Genomic DNA, 16,609 nt, shown 5'->3' on the forward strand with positions numbered 1-16,609 from the left:
AATATAGGCTGATCTAATAGTATTTTTAGTTTAAGTTTTAATTTCTTCCTACCAGTTTGATGTACAGCTGTTTGATTTTTGTTTTTATCCCTAATTTCCCAAAGGAACTTTGTCAAGATCTGCAGTATTGCCATTTAAACCTAGAAGTTCAGTCCCTTAAAGCTCAGATTGAACACATGTTGTCTCTGGTGTCCCTTCAAGATCAGTATAATAAGCAAACAGAAAAGTAAGTATGGTTTCATGGCAGGTGGGTTAGGACTACTTTCTGACACTTGTAACTTGAGAAGACCTATTTAGAAAATTTAGTTTTAATTGAAACTGAAGCAAGATTTTTCTCAAGCCTTCTGTTTTCTGGGTTAAAATTGTGTTTTCTGAAGCAAACTTGTCTTGCCTCTTGCTGTTTTACAGAGTACTAAATACTGCCCTTCCAGTTCTTCGCAAGCAGTACCTGATTTTGAAAGAAGCTGGGTTGACAAATGGCTTAAGTGAGACTGAATATGCAGAGGTTGAGCAGCTGATTCAAAGACCAAAATCGGTAGCTTGGGCTGACCAGACTGAAGAAAAGAATCAAAATCAAAACCATGAAGTAGAAATGTTGGCTATCTTTTCATTCCCACAGCTTGTGAGCAGACCAAACACCCCGTGCCGTAAGGATATCATTAATTTTTTTCTCTGTTGGAAATACTTTTAAATATCTCCTGGCACAGTCAGCTATCATCTATAAACGCAGATGTGCACTTCTGCAGATACTGAAGCCAAATGTAAAATTGAGTCTCAGACCTGCTTTCTTTAAATTTTACACTGTTCTTAATTGGATATAGGAAAGAAATTTACATTTTCAATGGCTAGATAAGCACTGCAACAGATGAACTCATCCTCCTCTTCTTCTAACATACCCCATGGATCAATGTTCATAGATCCTGTGAGTGCTATTAAAACATGCATTTGAATCTTTCATGTGACATTGATGGGAAAGGAATCATAGTGTTAGTTGGTTATAATTCTCTTAAAGGGACTTGAAATGTTAAGCAGGTATAGTTTTTGTGTAGTTTCTAATAAAAGCCTTAAAGGATATAGGATTTACTATTAATTACACGTTCACTTGGAATCAATTTACTACAATATTTTGGAAGTTTTTTTCCAAGAATCAAAGGATTCACCATCTCTGCCATAGAACTGACTGTTTTGCTGTATCCTGGTGACCCCATTTTCTGCCGTAATTCTATATAGCTTGCTTTTCTTCTTTAGCTTTAGAAGTGAGTTGCCCTGGAGCATAGTTTGGGTGAAAAGGGATGACGAATCCTCATAGACAATACTGTTCTTATGGATTACATGCAAAATTTCATCCTGACAGTGCGACTGCTGTGGGGCCCATGCTTGTGTTTTGTGCTGTGGATAGGGAGCACTCGACACCCTGAGGATATCTCATTACTGCTAGTCATCTGTAACTGACAGACATCCATAGGTAACAAGGGAAAAAGAGATAAATACCACTTCAAAAAGTTTTTCAGCTTCTCAAAACCTGCTAGTTCCAAAAAGAGCGTTGACCTCTAGCAAACTGTGAAATGATTTCCCTCCTTTTTGGCAGCTTTCTTCTTCTCTACAGCTTGAGAATTATTTTATCAAAACTGTGTATTGCCCCTCTTCTCATAAAGAGGTTTTTTGTGTATGTTTGTGTTGATACCAAATAGTTGATACATAGTGTTTCACTGTCTACAATGTGAAGTTCAGAGTGTGTTGGTAGTGACCTAGAGTGGTTTTGTTTAGTTTGTTTATTTGGTTGGTTTGGGGCTTTTTTCATGAGTGTTTTGGTTTGATTTTAGTTTGGGTTGGTTTTTCTTTTTAGTGTGTGTTTCCTTTTGTTTCTACAGAGAGAAGGAAAAGAAAGTTAGCAGATTTACATGCTTACTCTTCTTATTCTGCCCATGTTAGTCAGGGATTCATTCAGCAATGTTGAAAGCTGGTATTTATTTTAAATCATAAGCCTGTTTTTAGATACTGGGGGGGGTGTGTAGAGGTACTTTTTTTTTTTTTTCTGACAGAATAGGTAGGGACACTAATCCAGAAGCTCTGTAATATCCTTTGTAATGAAATATTGATTGTAATGATTCTGTCTCGTCATATGTAGGTTATCATTGTGAATTTCAGTTTCTGATCCTAGTAAGCTTTGTTAGAATTCTTGATTAATCTACTTATTTTCTACCTTTCTTGAAGCTTTGTGTTGTAAGAGGCCTGATTGGTTCTTAGTGAAATGAATACTAAAATTACTATTTTTTAAATTCCACATGAGGTACTAAAACATGAACATTTCATTTTATTAAAATCATTAGACATTATTTAAGGGATTTTCTTGAAAACCTTACTTGTAGGTCTTCCAATTATTCTCTTATCCTATATGTTGTTGAACTTTATGTAGAAGTAAGCAAATGGGTGCTCTTTTCAATTTTCAGCTAAGACAGCCTCTTTTTCCAAGTTGTAAATGATATCTTTGCCTGAAGATTAGCACAAAAATATTTTGTTGTATTTTTATGGTCTTTTTTTGTGTTATGGTCTTTGGAAGAGGAAATAGGAGGCATTGCTGTCACTTCTTTCCCCTTTTCATTAGATGCAGGATAAAACATAGAAACAGATAAAACAGAAACAGCTGTTCTCCAAATTTTGCAACTTCTACACAATCACTTCAATAAAAGTGACTGCCTTCACTACAAGTGGGGAGGAGAAAAGAAATCCATCTACTAGTGCTTGATTTTTTTTTCTGTTCATCACACAAACACAACTAAATAGCTCCTCTTAAATTGTTTGTTTGAATTCACATTTAAAATAATTGGACTATTAAATGACACTGTGTTATGGAAATCCGTTTCTATTGTGCAGAATGTATGCAACATACTAATAAGTAAAAATCATAAATCAGAAAAGATACATTAGCATGGGAGAATATGAAGTAGTTCAAGGGCAGCATCCCAACCAGAAATGGGAAGGATGTGGTAATTTTTTGTTGTTGTTTTGAAGATGAAATAAATTATTTAAGAATCCAATTCCTGCTTCCTAAAGTTATCTCGGAAGTATGCTTGCTAAATGTTAGCAACAGCTAACCTAAGAACTTAGTGAAAAAATTAAAAAAGAGAGTTTTAAACAAACTCCTTGCACCTTTGATTCATTGATGTTTTACTATCTATAATTTGTTCAAGGTGTTAGGAAGGAAGCAGTGTTTTGCTTGGAAAAAACAAAAGAATGAACAGTGCATTTCAGTTCTTGTGATTTGGCTCTTATTTTTATTTTGAGAAGCGTAATTTTTTTAATCTCCCATTTAATATAAATGTATGTTGCCTTGGTTTGAAAATTTCTTCTCTAAATAATTTAGGGGAGAAGGTAAAAAAGTTATAGCACTGCAATGATTCCTTTGCATGTAGGTCTGGAGCATTTAGATTGAGAAAGAGAATGTACTAGACCTGCTGGTAACAAATCTTAGGTATTGCTTTGAACCTATGTTAACAAATTAGAAAAACCATTTTTGAGGTAAAAGCCCTCTGCAACGATAAGAGAGCACTCCTGTATAAAACACAAAGCACTATGAGAAAAACATTAATTTCTCTTCAGTGTAGGCTTACAAAATAAATAATTGCATCACTTTTGTTGAACTCAGAAGTATCTAGGGATGCATGCAGTATCCATCTCTTATCCATATTTGGAAGTTTCTGTCATTAATGAACTACAGGTCTCTCTTTAGTTACTATGTGTTTAAATTGGTAGTGATGCAGAAAACCATCTGTATTTCAAGACAGTGCTGAATTCTGTGTGTGGCAGAACATGAGGCAATAATCATTGAAGGAACTTTTTTTAATGGCACAAATTTGTCTGCTGTTCTTTGAACATAACAATGTTCAAATGCAAATAAATTGTTAGTGGGTGTTTTCACATAAAAATTAAAGTATTTTAAGTCACATAAATAACTTCTCTGATTACAAGCACTGTCTCCAAAAGGTCAAAGCAGCTACATAATTTCTGCAGAATGGCTAAAACTATGAAAGTGGGACCTTAACGTCTTGTGTGTTTCTTTGGAATTAACTACAATTGGTAACTGCTCCTGAAGAAGAAAGTCAATTGATGTGGAAAAAGCATCTAAAAAATGTGAAGAGAAGGAGAGCAAAGGTGAAAGGGTAGCAGGATTTATTCTAGGTTTTCTTAAAAGTCTTCTACAGAAATAAGTTCTTGGAATATAATTCTAAGTGTTCTTACTTTATTATATTAAATGATTTTGATATTATCTTGATATAAGGTCCTTCTTCCTATAATTCAAAATAGTGAAGAATTTCAGCAGATTAGCAATAATGCCTAAGTCTTTATTTCTAATGAAGATTTCTTCCTAGGAAAGGGTCTTTTATATATTAAATAGTATAAAGTGATAGTATGGGAGGAAAAGATAAAGATGTTTTCTGGACATCCATTCAATGTCTGTTTCTGTGGTCAAATTATAAGGGAAGTCAATTCTTGTGAATCAACTCTTGATTTCTAGTGAAAGCTAATTAAAGTTCATATGCTTTGCCAAAGCACATGTAGAGCTTCACTACAGGAGCTGACCTTATATCTTGTTTTTCCTTTAGCCTTTGAAATCTTTAAACCCCTTTTGTTAGATTCTGACCTTAATTATAAGTTAAATTTGTTGTTTTTTACAGAAAATGCTGGCTTTCCAATATCTTTTCCTTTTTTTTAGCACATACATTAAAAAATTAGATTAAGCTTGTATATGCATAATGTAACCATAAATGTGCAATGTCATGAACAATTTAACTGTTCACCTCAAAGAAAGCTCAAGCTGTGGAAGCAAGTTCACTTCAAAATATATTTTGGTGCCCATTCTTAAGTGTTCATTAATGCGGAGCCATACAGCATTCAAAATTCAGACTGATGGGTGGAGAGGTCTGACTGGTACTTGCAAGTATTTCTTTGAATGGGGAAGTTCTTGGCACTGTTTCAAGCATCCCATTTCCAGAAGCCTTAGTGTATGTTACCACTGAGAGAATGGAATTGATTTATAGGGAAAAAAAAAAAAAAAAGGCATCCATTGCCTCCCCTTGGCACAAACATTCTGACTTGAAAAGTAATTTTTTTTTTTTTGTATGGCAGGAAAAATTTGGATATCGTTGTACATAGCAAAAAAATTGATTAAAAGTAGGAAAAATGTACGTCTTAAGTAGAAAAGATTTATCTTAAACAGCTCTTTCATACTGCCTTATGTGACTTCTAAGTATTTCTTCTCATGCTGTGTAAAACAGTATACCTGATCACTGGGACTTGCAAGAATGCAGCCTGGATTTGAGCCTTTTTCAGTTCGCAGCTGTTGTTTGTGAACCTGTTGTGAAACTTGCCATCACAGTGATGATGCCTTTGGGTCACAGGAATATTAAATAATTGAAATGCATTGACTAGACTTCATTTGCAATTTGGAATTCCATGAGTCAGTTGTTAAAAGAATGAAAATGTATGATTAGAATTGTAATTTGATCAATCAGTGGTAGCCCAGAAATGTTTATTGAAATGACTACATTAATACTTAATTTCACTTTAGCAGAACAACCTGGTAGACTTAATTTAGCACAGTTTCCAGAAATAATCCCCTTATGCATGTATTAGCATGAGTTCCAGAAGAAGACAAGTCTTGGCCATTATTTTGTCCCTAATGTCAATTAGAACTAACTTAATTCATCAGAGTTGTTTTGCCATGAGCTCTGCTCGCTTTTCCTGTGACTCATGTTTCACACATGGTGCATTCTGCTTCTCGTATTACTGCACAGGGCTGTAAATATCTGATACTGCTCTGTTTCTTGTCAGATAAATCAGTACTTCTGAGTAGTCTTTTGGGACAAATGATATGAAGGACCAAAATCACCTCGTGTCACCAGGCAGGTGTGGTTGATCAGTGGATGATGGCTTTATGTTTCATTTCTGAGTGAATCTCCTAAAGAGTGTCTTAAAGAATTTTGACAATTATCTTTTTTTAATCATCTTTTTTTAATTATGAAATTAGGGATCAGCAAATATGTGATCTCTTCGCTAAGATATATTTGGAATAATGTTTATTTTTAAAGAAATGCATTGTAGCTGAAAGTACTAGTTAAGGAAATAAAACTTCCAAATTTTTCTTTTAAACCACTTCATCAAGTTAATTGCAGCATTTCTATGACGTATCTAAGTGATTCATTTTTGTATATGAAATAAAAAATATTACTGAATTATGATGACTATATTAGTGCAAAAGATTGTAGTAGCTATTAAACATGAAGCAAATATAGACTATAAGCATAATTTCCCTGCCTTATTATGGAACATGTTTGATAATTTCTTTTTTTTTTTATAGTTGGGGCATGTTGTTTATCTTTCAGTAGGAAAATAATGACAGTACTTAATGATTATCATTAGATATCCATTCAGTAACTACTTGGATTTGTTCCTCAAGGAAATATAAATAGGTTCTCCACTGTATCATCTTCAGTACCACGTATTTAGAAATTCATGAAAGTAGTAGAGTTTCTGTAGCAATTTCTGTTGTCTGAGTCCCTTTTACATAAACTTCTTAATAGTAGCTATTAAAAGCACTTCCAAGGAAGTTAGCCACTAGCTTCACTATCTTGCTTCCTTGATAAGATGGAAATAGAAACATTGGCAATTCTTTATTTTGTGGGTCCAGATATTTTTCTACCTGTGTTTTTATTTACCTGAGATCATAACTGCTCGGAGCTATATACAGCAGAACAACTAGCTAAAGTGGAGTTAGGGTTCTGGAGTTGTTTTTGTCATATCATATTTGGTTTATGTTATTTAGTGAGGCCAAGTTAAATGCAATACTGCTGGTGATGTTTGTTTATCTGTTTACTGTGTTAGAAGCAACTTAATATTTTCCTAAAAAGCTATGGGAAGGGACATATCTTAAGTATTTTATTTTATTTTTGACACTTTAATGAAAAGAAAAGCTTGTTATGTTCTAACTTAGTTTTACAATTAGTTTTATTCCAGAAATAAATAGATTTTTAAAATAGGTCTTTGATTTTACTAAGAGCTTGTATTTGCTTTATATAGAATTCCTGCAACTATCGTTATTAGTTTACTTGTATTACAGTACAAAGTGCTCTCCATTATGATGGAATTCTTCAAATTATTTATGTTGGCAGTACTTTTGTGTTCTTTACGTATTTAGTTAATGATTTAAATCCTAGTATTTACAGTTAATTTTAAAATGCTTCCAATATTTAGGCCTGTAGAAGCTTCTAAACCTTGGCACTCCCACTAAAATGTTTCTCCATCAGACTTCCTTCTAGTAACTTTAGGACATTAGCAAAACCTCAGTGTCTTACAGTAAGCAAACTTTATGAAACTGAAACCTCCCTGTCCTAATGTAACAATGGACTAATAGAATTCTAACCATTATTTTTCCTGAAACAAACATTCAGATGCATATAAGTAGGAGTAAAAATAAAAAAAAATTAAAAATGTGTCCTGAGGCATTTAATGGATAGTTATTTCAGACACTAGATTATATAAACCTTATTCCTGTATTTAAGAATGCAAGATATCAAATCTTTTTTTAAAAAGGTCTGGATTCAATTTTTGATTGGGATGACTAGAATTTTTTTCAAGATTTGTTGGTCTATTACACTTAGGTATGTATTCTACTTATTAAAATAAAATTAAAGAGCGAGTCCATAATGAAGCATAGCATTGTTAATGGTGTCAGGGAGTAGATGTTTTAAATTGTTCATAAGTAAATTTCTTGTTTGTTACTAAATCAAACCAAGTCTTGGAGAAATAAGTCTTTATCACAGTGGGCCTATTTTATTTTGGGTAAAGATTATTTGGGGAACACTCAGGCCCTCTTTTACTACTGTTTCCATTCCACTACTTTTTGGGTAATAGCCTGAATTAGCCTAGTGTTTACATTACAGTCAAGGCACTTCATCTCAGCAACCTGCTGCTTTTCACCTGGTGAAAACTGGCTGTGAATAAGATGCGGTATAAAATAATCACGTTTTGCATTTTAATAAAGAAAATGGTCCTTTACATATATAAAGTGAGCTGTGCATAGGTGCACACATAGAAAAATGCACAATTCAGTTATTTCATGTCAAGTAGTGCATGCAGGCTTAGGTTTTCCATGTGTTTCTTCAAAGCTGGAAGCAATGTTATAGAATTGTAATCATTCATGTAGTTGTCCACAATACTTTTTCCCATAAGCAATTTAAACAGTGTTCATTCTGACACTGAGCCCCTGAATGAGGAATAAATGTTTGCTTTATTTTTTCAGTGGTTTCATTTCTGAATTTTGTTGTGGCAACATAGAATGGACCTGTGGCCTGTCTAACCATCTGATTTACTCGCTACTTGTCCACACTTTGATACTACCTGTTCTATCCTCCTGGGGCAGGTCTAGGTCTCATTATGATCATTAAGTCCTTGGCTGTCTCTTACAGCTCTATTTTGTATCTTCTAATTGGGCATCAGCTCATGTAGCTGGGTATCCAATCATATGGCATGTCTAGTACCAAAGTGTGTAGGCAAAAAGAGTGCTGAGATCATCCCTCATTGGCTTTTCTTCAATGTGAATCTTACCTGGGCCTTTTCCCCAAATATATCTGATTTCTGAGGGTACTTGGAGAATTGGCTTTTTTAAAGCATCTTGGCAAATTGGGTTGCAACTGGACAAGGTCAAAATGAAATAGAGCTGGAGAAATGGTAAGCAGAGAAAAAGCTACAGCTATTTAAGCCTTGCTTTCTGTTACAAATCAAGCTTGTGGAGATGCAATAATATGGTACATACCTGTTTTTAAGCAATCTCTGTCCTGTTCAAAGAATGTTTTTTGAACAAAAGCATTCAGACTGAGGAGTTCAAACTAGTTTTCTTAGTCTGAGGCAAAAATAGAATGAAATTTAGAAGAAATAAATATTTATCAACGCTGTTCTAGGAATACCTAGCTAATTCCTGAGTAAGTTGCATCAATTTAAAAGGCAGGAGTTCTTTTTGCAGTTCGGTTGCTCATAAGCATGAAGTGGTAATGCAGACAGGAGAAGTATGAATCTGTGGCTGCCAGCTGAGGGAGATCCAATCCACAGACATTTTAAGGATACTAGGCTTCATTTCTTAAATTTGTACTGGAACTTAAATATAGAAGAACTTGGGGTTTTGACAGCCCTCTCCAGTTCTAGATTTGTTTAAAGAAGAAATTCCATTGTTTTTTTATTAACTCTGTAAGTCACCATTTGAACAGTGAACTGTGTCTCAAAATAATTCTCCTTCACTGAATGTTTGAGTTAAAGAAAGACCTCTTCTGTCTTACTTTGGAGATTGCCTTTGTTGCCACTTGCTTGAAAATAAAAACATGACACTTCAAGAAAAATAGTTTAAATCAGGATGAATGAGGATGGCCAATTACACTATATTGTTTGCTTTATTTTTGAGGGTGGAGGAAGTTGTTAGTCAAGAGCTTTGCTCATCACAGTTGTTATAGTAGAGTGACAGAATCCTAGTAACTTCTTTGTTTCCTGCTTTCTCTAGTGCAGTGTCAGAGAATTTTGTCCTTCTGAATGGTTCTGTGTCATTCCTTTTTCAACAGTCTCACATTATTCTGCATGGTACTTGCTGGGGGGAAAAAATGGCTGTGATCAGGACTCAGCTCTAGATTGCTGTGATTGTACCACCTTAAAATATGAGTTTTGTCATGGTATTGCAGTAATTTTCAGTACTCTTCCATTCCCCTCTTGTCATGTGTCAGATCTTAGTTGTGATTATTTCTATAGCCTCTGATATCAACTCTGCCAACCTATGCATGTTTATAACACTTTGACTGTCACAGCAAATACCATCTTAGACAATGCAGCACTAGAAATAATTTCAGTTATATGATCAAGTTGATATGTAAGTGAAATAAATAATATTTGTAATTATTTTTGTTAATATCTCAGTAAGGGAGAGGAAGGAAAAAGCAAGATTTAAGAGGTATGTGCAATTAGATGTGCTAATCACTGTTACTTATGTTTCACAGGCACCTCTTTTGGCATGCCATCCCAAGAAATTAATAAAAATACACAACAAGAATTAGAATATACAGAACCACCACAGAAGAGAACTAGGAGGAAGCTAATGGACTCTCCTGTGCTAGCTCCAAGTCCACCTGCCTCCAACCAGGGCAACTTCCAGCAGCTGGAGGATTCTCTTGCCAAGGATGTCTACCCCATAGTCTATACACCAGAGTCTTGCAGAAAGCCAGTGCCAAGCTTCTGTACTCAGACTGTGGTGAAGGAGGATTTGCACCTTGCAGGCCTAGGGGAAATCAGTGCATGTAGCACAGATATGCCAGTCCAAAAGGCCAGTATTATGGACACTACATGTGATGTCATCCCAGAGTGCAATGAAGCTGTCATGAACTCAACAATAATTCTTTATGAAGGTACAGATGAGACGACTGAAATGTCTGCTTACTCGTCTGTGAAGGAGTCACAGTCATGCAGCAATAGCACTGTGCAAAGGTATTTTCCTTTTATATGGGCGAGAAATATTGCCAAGTAATTTAATCCTGTCTGTCTTTACAGCTGGGTTTTTTCCATTTATATCTGGTTTATAAGAAAACCCACAGTTTTGAAAATCCAAACCCTCAGTTTTGATCAACACCAAATTCAATTCTGCCATTATTTGAAAACAGTAGTATGTTAGTGACAACAAGTGAAGTTGAAAGTTTATCCTGTTTTATAAGATATGTACCAAAAAGAAAATACAGCATTTTTAAAATTGATTGTGACTTGTAACTCAGACAAGTTACTTTCTCTAAGCCTTATGTTTTCTGTCTGTAAGATGGATACTTAATTTCTCCACACTGTGAAATGCCATGCTTAAAGGTGCTGTGAATGTCTGAAGTCTGCAAATCTACATCAAATAACATTAATAAAATTAATTTCCAGTTTTGGTTTTCAATTTACCTTATATTTGTTTAGGGCTAAGAACAAGTTGACTTGACTTTTACCAAGACTGTGTTTTACAAAAATGTAATTCTTTTGTTTCAGACTTGATCTTTCTTCCTTAAGAAACAAAAATTCTGCCCCAGTATTTGAGAAGCCCTCATATATGGCAATGACTTCAGCTGCTCAGAGAAAAAGAAAGATATTAAGGTAAGATTAAACTAACCCTTCTATACAAAATGAATTTGCATTTCTTATGTTCTTACTTCAGTTTTGTTATTCTATTTCAATTCTGACAGCACCTTATAGAAGTAATTTGGACCTGCATATGCCATGTTCTGATTCCAATATTATTGAAATCTCTTTAATTTTTTTGTTGTTTTTTCCAGGTAACTTTAGTATATTTTTTTCTTTAGTCTTGGTTTAAAAACTTCTGTTTTAATAATTACAAACTAATACTGTGTCTTGTGCAGCTGCGGTCTACTCAGTATAGAAAGATGGCACATAATTTTGAAAAGAGAAATTTCATCATAAGTTAAAAAAACTAAGTTTTTTGAAAATACTCTGCCTCTGCTGCACCATATTAGAAAATACCAAAATAGATAGCAGGAAAAAAAAATTTGTTATTTTATCATGCAATATTTCATGATCAACTTTTGATTTTCTGATAATTCATTTTCAGTCTCATATATTGTGATTTATTTTTTGCGATCTGGTGTAGGAAGAGCTTTTGTATCATCGCTTCTGGTTTGTGGGCCTAAAAGAGGCTTGTTAGTAGAAGCACCAGAAAAGCTGAAACTGAATAGACAATAAGTTGAATTTTAATTTTTTATGTGTGTGTTTCTTTCATTGGTTGATTTTGAGGGCTTTTTAATGTATTTAAAACCTGATTAGCTATGAAACAGACTTTTTTCCCTTTTTTTCAAAAAGCAGAAGTTGATACTACCTTTTTTAAAATCATGTTACAAGTCACCTGTTGCTAGACAGTAAGTGGAGTACCACCACACAGGTCTTATGAAGAATTATCTCAAGACTATTGGGAGAAGTCTATAGATAGATCACAGGACATGGAAGAAACTTAAGTGCCTTTTTGTTTATTAGCATCTTTAAAATGGAGAATTATCCTAGAAGATCAGATTCATCTGGTCACAACTAGTTTTCATGTTGCTGTTCTGATTGTTATCAATTACTGTTCTAAACTGTTCTTGCTAGGATGAGGAATAAACTCTTTCTCTAGGCTGAGAAGAGGTACTGTTCACATTTTCAAATAGCTGATTATGAATTTAGCAAAATAAATCACCTGTTCTCTGAAACCAAGCTAGTTTTTTCTACCTTCTCTCTAGGGAGAAGGATGGGAACCTTGGAGCCTGATTTATCTAGTCTTAAAGTTCTCTGGCAGGCTTTTAAAGTACTTTTTTTGTAATGACTGTGTAATAATTCTAAGACATATATATGCTTATTTCTTCCCAAAAGACTAGCTCTTTCTGCTCACCTTGTTTCTTTTGTTTCTCAAACGTATTTCCCAATACACTACAGAAAACTCCCACAACTTCTATCCCTTTTATAGAGATCATTCTGCCTCAGTGACTTTTTCTAGACTGAAATTCTTTATGGTTTTGTCTAGCAGTTGATGATAGAGAAGGAATGAAAACACAGTTGTGAAGGAGAAAAGGAATATGTTTTTTATTTTTCAGAGTGCCTTTGTTCCATTCTCTTATTTACTTTTTCCCTCTTTTCTTTCCCATGCTTTCCCTGATTGAAGTGGCTCACTCCAGTCATTCATCTCCTAATGTGGTCATTTTTTTTATTCTAGCATTTGTAGAAGTGTAATTTGAACAGTTGTATTTTGAGTATAAGGGATTAGAGGCAAGTCAGTCATAAGAGAGACTATTTTACCAAATAATGTTGCATTCTTATTGGCATGAGTTCTCTTGCTAAAGCATGCATGAGTAGATCTTTAGGACTGGCACAAGGAAAGTCTTAGTCTTTGCTGCTTGCTATATATTTTCATTTAGGCAGAAAATTATTATTAAGAAAATGTGAGTTAGGGGACTATAAAGTGGAAATAATACAATATTTATTACAGGATAGGACAAGCATAGGAACTTGGGACATAAATACAATTATCTTGTTTATGAGGCTGTCTTGCAGAGTTGAACTGAGGAAGTTTGCGAGGCAACTGCAAAAGGGTGAGATCAGATAGGTTCATAATTTTTGCTATAGACCTTAAGTCCATCACATAAAGTACTATGGATAAAATATAGTGGTTTAGTTTTAATAAATTTGAAACTGTAGCAGTTTTCTTGCCGCTTAGTTAAAAAGTATTGTCTGCTATGAAGCCACCCCCTCCAAGTGTGTTGGAGGCTGTAGAAAAGTTATTGTAGCAATAAAAAATGTGGTTTGTTCAATAAACACAGCTTGGCCATTTCAAGGATTTTGTAACATGCCTTAAGAATGTTTCTTAGTATAATTTGTATGTGATGGCCACCAAACCGGCTTCTGTGGTTTCAAAAAAACTTGTGCCATATTGTCCTGCCTTTTAATACAAGTGCCAGCATTAGTTCTTATTTTCACAGTTGAAGCATTCTTGTAAATTTTTAAAAAGGAAAAAAGGGACTAGCACCCGCAGATATACATAATAAATTAGTTTATTCTTCTCATTCTGTTCTGATTCTATGACCACCAGATAATATTGAAAGTATTTTTATATTGCGAGGTCTACACTATCGTTTATGGGTTGTACTGAAAGCAAACCACCTTCCTGGCCACTTTTGCAGCTCTACATCCAACACTGACTGCAGCCTGCAGAACCCAGTTTCTGCCAAGCGCATTCGCCAGGACGTCCTGTTGAGCCACACAGCCTTGAGAGTTCCCCAGGAGGCTGGTGAGTGTCACAGCTTTGTGTGGCTTTGTGTCACAGCTTTCCCCACAGGTGGGGGGGGGACCCTGCCTTGGGAGCAGTGATTGCACCGCAAATGCGAAATCAAGATTTACTGCTCAGTTTTTGTCAATTTAACAGCATGTGTTGCTGTGATAGTGTACTAAGCCACTGGTTTGAAGAGTACATCCCTTTATTAAAAAAAAAAAAAAAAAATCAGCATGTCAGTTGTATAGGTAATATCTAAGCAAAATTCAATATTATTACAAGGTTGTTGGGAAAACCTTTTTCTCCAAGAGCCAAGGTTTTCCGCCTAAAAGTTTATGTACTTGTTGAGAAATTTGGTGAACTTTATTACCAATTTTGTCTTTGCTTAAGTGTGGTTTATCAAGATATAAGATTCTCTAATAGTTTCCATACCTGTTTTTAAAGCTATGCTTTATTTTAAATTCTATGCTTCATCAGCACCACACTGATTTGTTTTAATAGATAACAGGTTTTTCAGAGTTTTATCGGTCCTAAAATTTGGCGCTCTTTTGGGCAAAAACAATAAATGAGGAAAAATTATTTTGCTTCTAACATAGTGCTGATAATATTAGCAAGTTCTATTGTGTGAAAGTTTGCCTCAATTATATATGCCTTCTCTCTGAGGGGCATAAGTGTTTTCTGTTATAAAATCAGTTAATTTTTTCAGCCAATATTTACAAATGCTTCACAATTTTATAAAAACCTCTGCCTTTTCTAGTGCATGGCACTAAGTTGCTAGGCACCTGCAACAGATTTTAATATCCTAGAGCTGTACAATTTTCCTTCATCTCTACCCAATTGCCTCCTTTTCCTCTCTATTTTCAGAGATACACTTAACTATCATCTTGGCCTATTTAGAGGAGATCCAATATTAGTTTTAAAATTTTAGTCTGCTTTTCTTATGAGATAGAGAAGCAACATGAGAACACATTTCCATTGTGTAGCTTTTTCCAGTGGTATGGGCAATACACCAGTTTTACAGCACATACATGTTTTTAAGTAAATATTGCTGTGAAGGGAGCAAGTACATAGGAAAATGTCGTGTTCTGTATTCATGAGAAATGGTGAGGTTGTATTAGGAGAAGCTTCGTGGAAACTGAATATCTGAGGCTAAACTCTGTCTAACCAAGTTACTTATTTGGCAAATTGCCTACATGGTTATATCCATATCAGTGTCTGCTACAACAGCCCAAGTTATGAAGCTACCACTATTCAGTTGCTACTCTGAATTTAAGAAACTATGTAATTCAGAAGCATGTTTTGAAATAAGAATAAATTTTTGATTCTTCAATATTTAACTGAATATGAAATAGATTTTATTTTCAAGAGTGTGCATTACAAGAGCAGAACAGACCTTAACCAAATAGCTAAGAGGAAGAGTTGTTTTTGGATTAAAAAGACAAACCTTTCTATAATTGACATAGTGTTCATTTTTCAATATATTCTATAATAAAAGAAATCGTAACATTTTTTACATATTTCTACTTTTTTTATAGACCATAGTGGCTTTTTAATAACATCTCATTGTGCCTTTTTAATAACATGTCAGATGAGGGTCTAATCATAGAACTTTCTAGACAATTAAAACACTGGATTACTTTGAGAGTGATTGATTACATTTTTGCATACTAAAAAATAGGCTTTCAGTAAAAGAAAGAAGTGTGTAAAAATTCTTAGACATATTCTGAAAAGGAGGCTAAATTCTATTTGTTTACTGAATGAGTGTCTCCCTATTTCTAATAACATTTTTCTTCACTAGGAGTTAAAATGAAGAGCAGGAAGCAAGAACAGAATATGTCGAGAAATTTCGTTAGAAGCCTTTCTCAAGGAAATGTCCCACTGGATGTTAAATCAAGGACATCAAAAAGTCTTTTACTTCGTGTTTCCAAGAAAAAAAATAGGATTTAGTTCTGAGTTCATCCATATTTCAAGTGGGATTGATGGATAGCAAATAAGAATAGGGTGAACTGTGATTTCCTCTTGTAAATAGTTTTTGAGAGTTTAGTAATGGGAATCCTAGAAAAATTATTTTTACCCCCTAAATTATTTTCATTGGAGTAGCTTCCTTGTGTTAAAATAATTTTTCATTTGGAAGCAAGTTAAGCAGATGCTAATATTAGAACATGTTCATGCCTAGCATTATAATGGCTTAGATCTTCTTAGATTGTTAGCATCTGTTAATGACATATGGAGTTCCAAGAGACAGAAAAATATTTCCAAAAGTTTTTTTTTTCTTTTTTTTTTTTCTGTCTTTCTGGTTTTTAGTCTGTTACTTGGTTGTAAATGTTCCTGTTCTGTTTTTTCAATTTAATTCACCTGTAAATATGGAGGGTTTTTTAATGGCTTCAAATAAATTTTAATATTATTAACAGCAATACGTGAAATGTATTTCTAGCAAAAATGGTCCTTTCTTCTCTTATGAAAAGTGTCTAAATCAATTTTTGCAAATACTGTTATCAGTACATGTTGTTTATAATGTCTTCTAGCAAATTTTGCCTATTCAGAGACAGAGCAATTTCTGTCTAGTTGTACTATAACCTTGACAGCCTGCCCAGCCTGCAGAATGTCATTCTAATGTGTTTGGTCTGTGCAAATGCAGACATGTGAATTTCTCCAGTCTAGTGAAAGCCAGAGGAAGAAGTCCAGTAAGTAGTTTCAGTGGTGTCAGACAACTGTCTGAAGGAGCTTCCAACCTGATCAGTTCAGTAAGATGAAGTATGCTGCAGAATTTATTCTTGATACATTGAAGGAGCATTTTTC

General features: G+C 34.3%; 1 protein-coding gene across 1 annotated transcript in view; it reads left to right on the plus strand.

Annotated features, from left to right (window-relative positions):
* Positions 1-16,218, plus strand: part of KIF18A (kinesin family member 18A) — a 29,925-nt gene extending 13,707 nt beyond the window's left edge. The window contains exons 11-16 of the mRNA XM_066320519.1: positions 105-226; positions 409-647; positions 10,035-10,518; positions 11,050-11,154; positions 13,722-13,828; positions 15,609-16,218. Of these exons, the coding sequence (XP_066176616.1) occupies positions 105-226; positions 409-647; positions 10,035-10,518; positions 11,050-11,154; positions 13,722-13,828; positions 15,609-15,757 (1,206 nt within the window). The 3' untranslated portion in view covers positions 15,758-16,218. The remainder of the gene's footprint in view (positions 1-104; positions 227-408; positions 648-10,034; positions 10,519-11,049; positions 11,155-13,721; positions 13,829-15,608) is intronic.
* The last annotated feature ends 391 nt before the right edge of the window (positions 16,219-16,609 follow it).

Source organism: Sylvia atricapilla, chromosome 6 (assembly GCF_009819655.1).
Source record: "Sylvia atricapilla isolate bSylAtr1 chromosome 6, bSylAtr1.pri, whole genome shotgun sequence".
NCBI lineage: Eukaryota > Metazoa > Chordata > Aves > Passeriformes > Sylviidae > Sylvia > Sylvia atricapilla.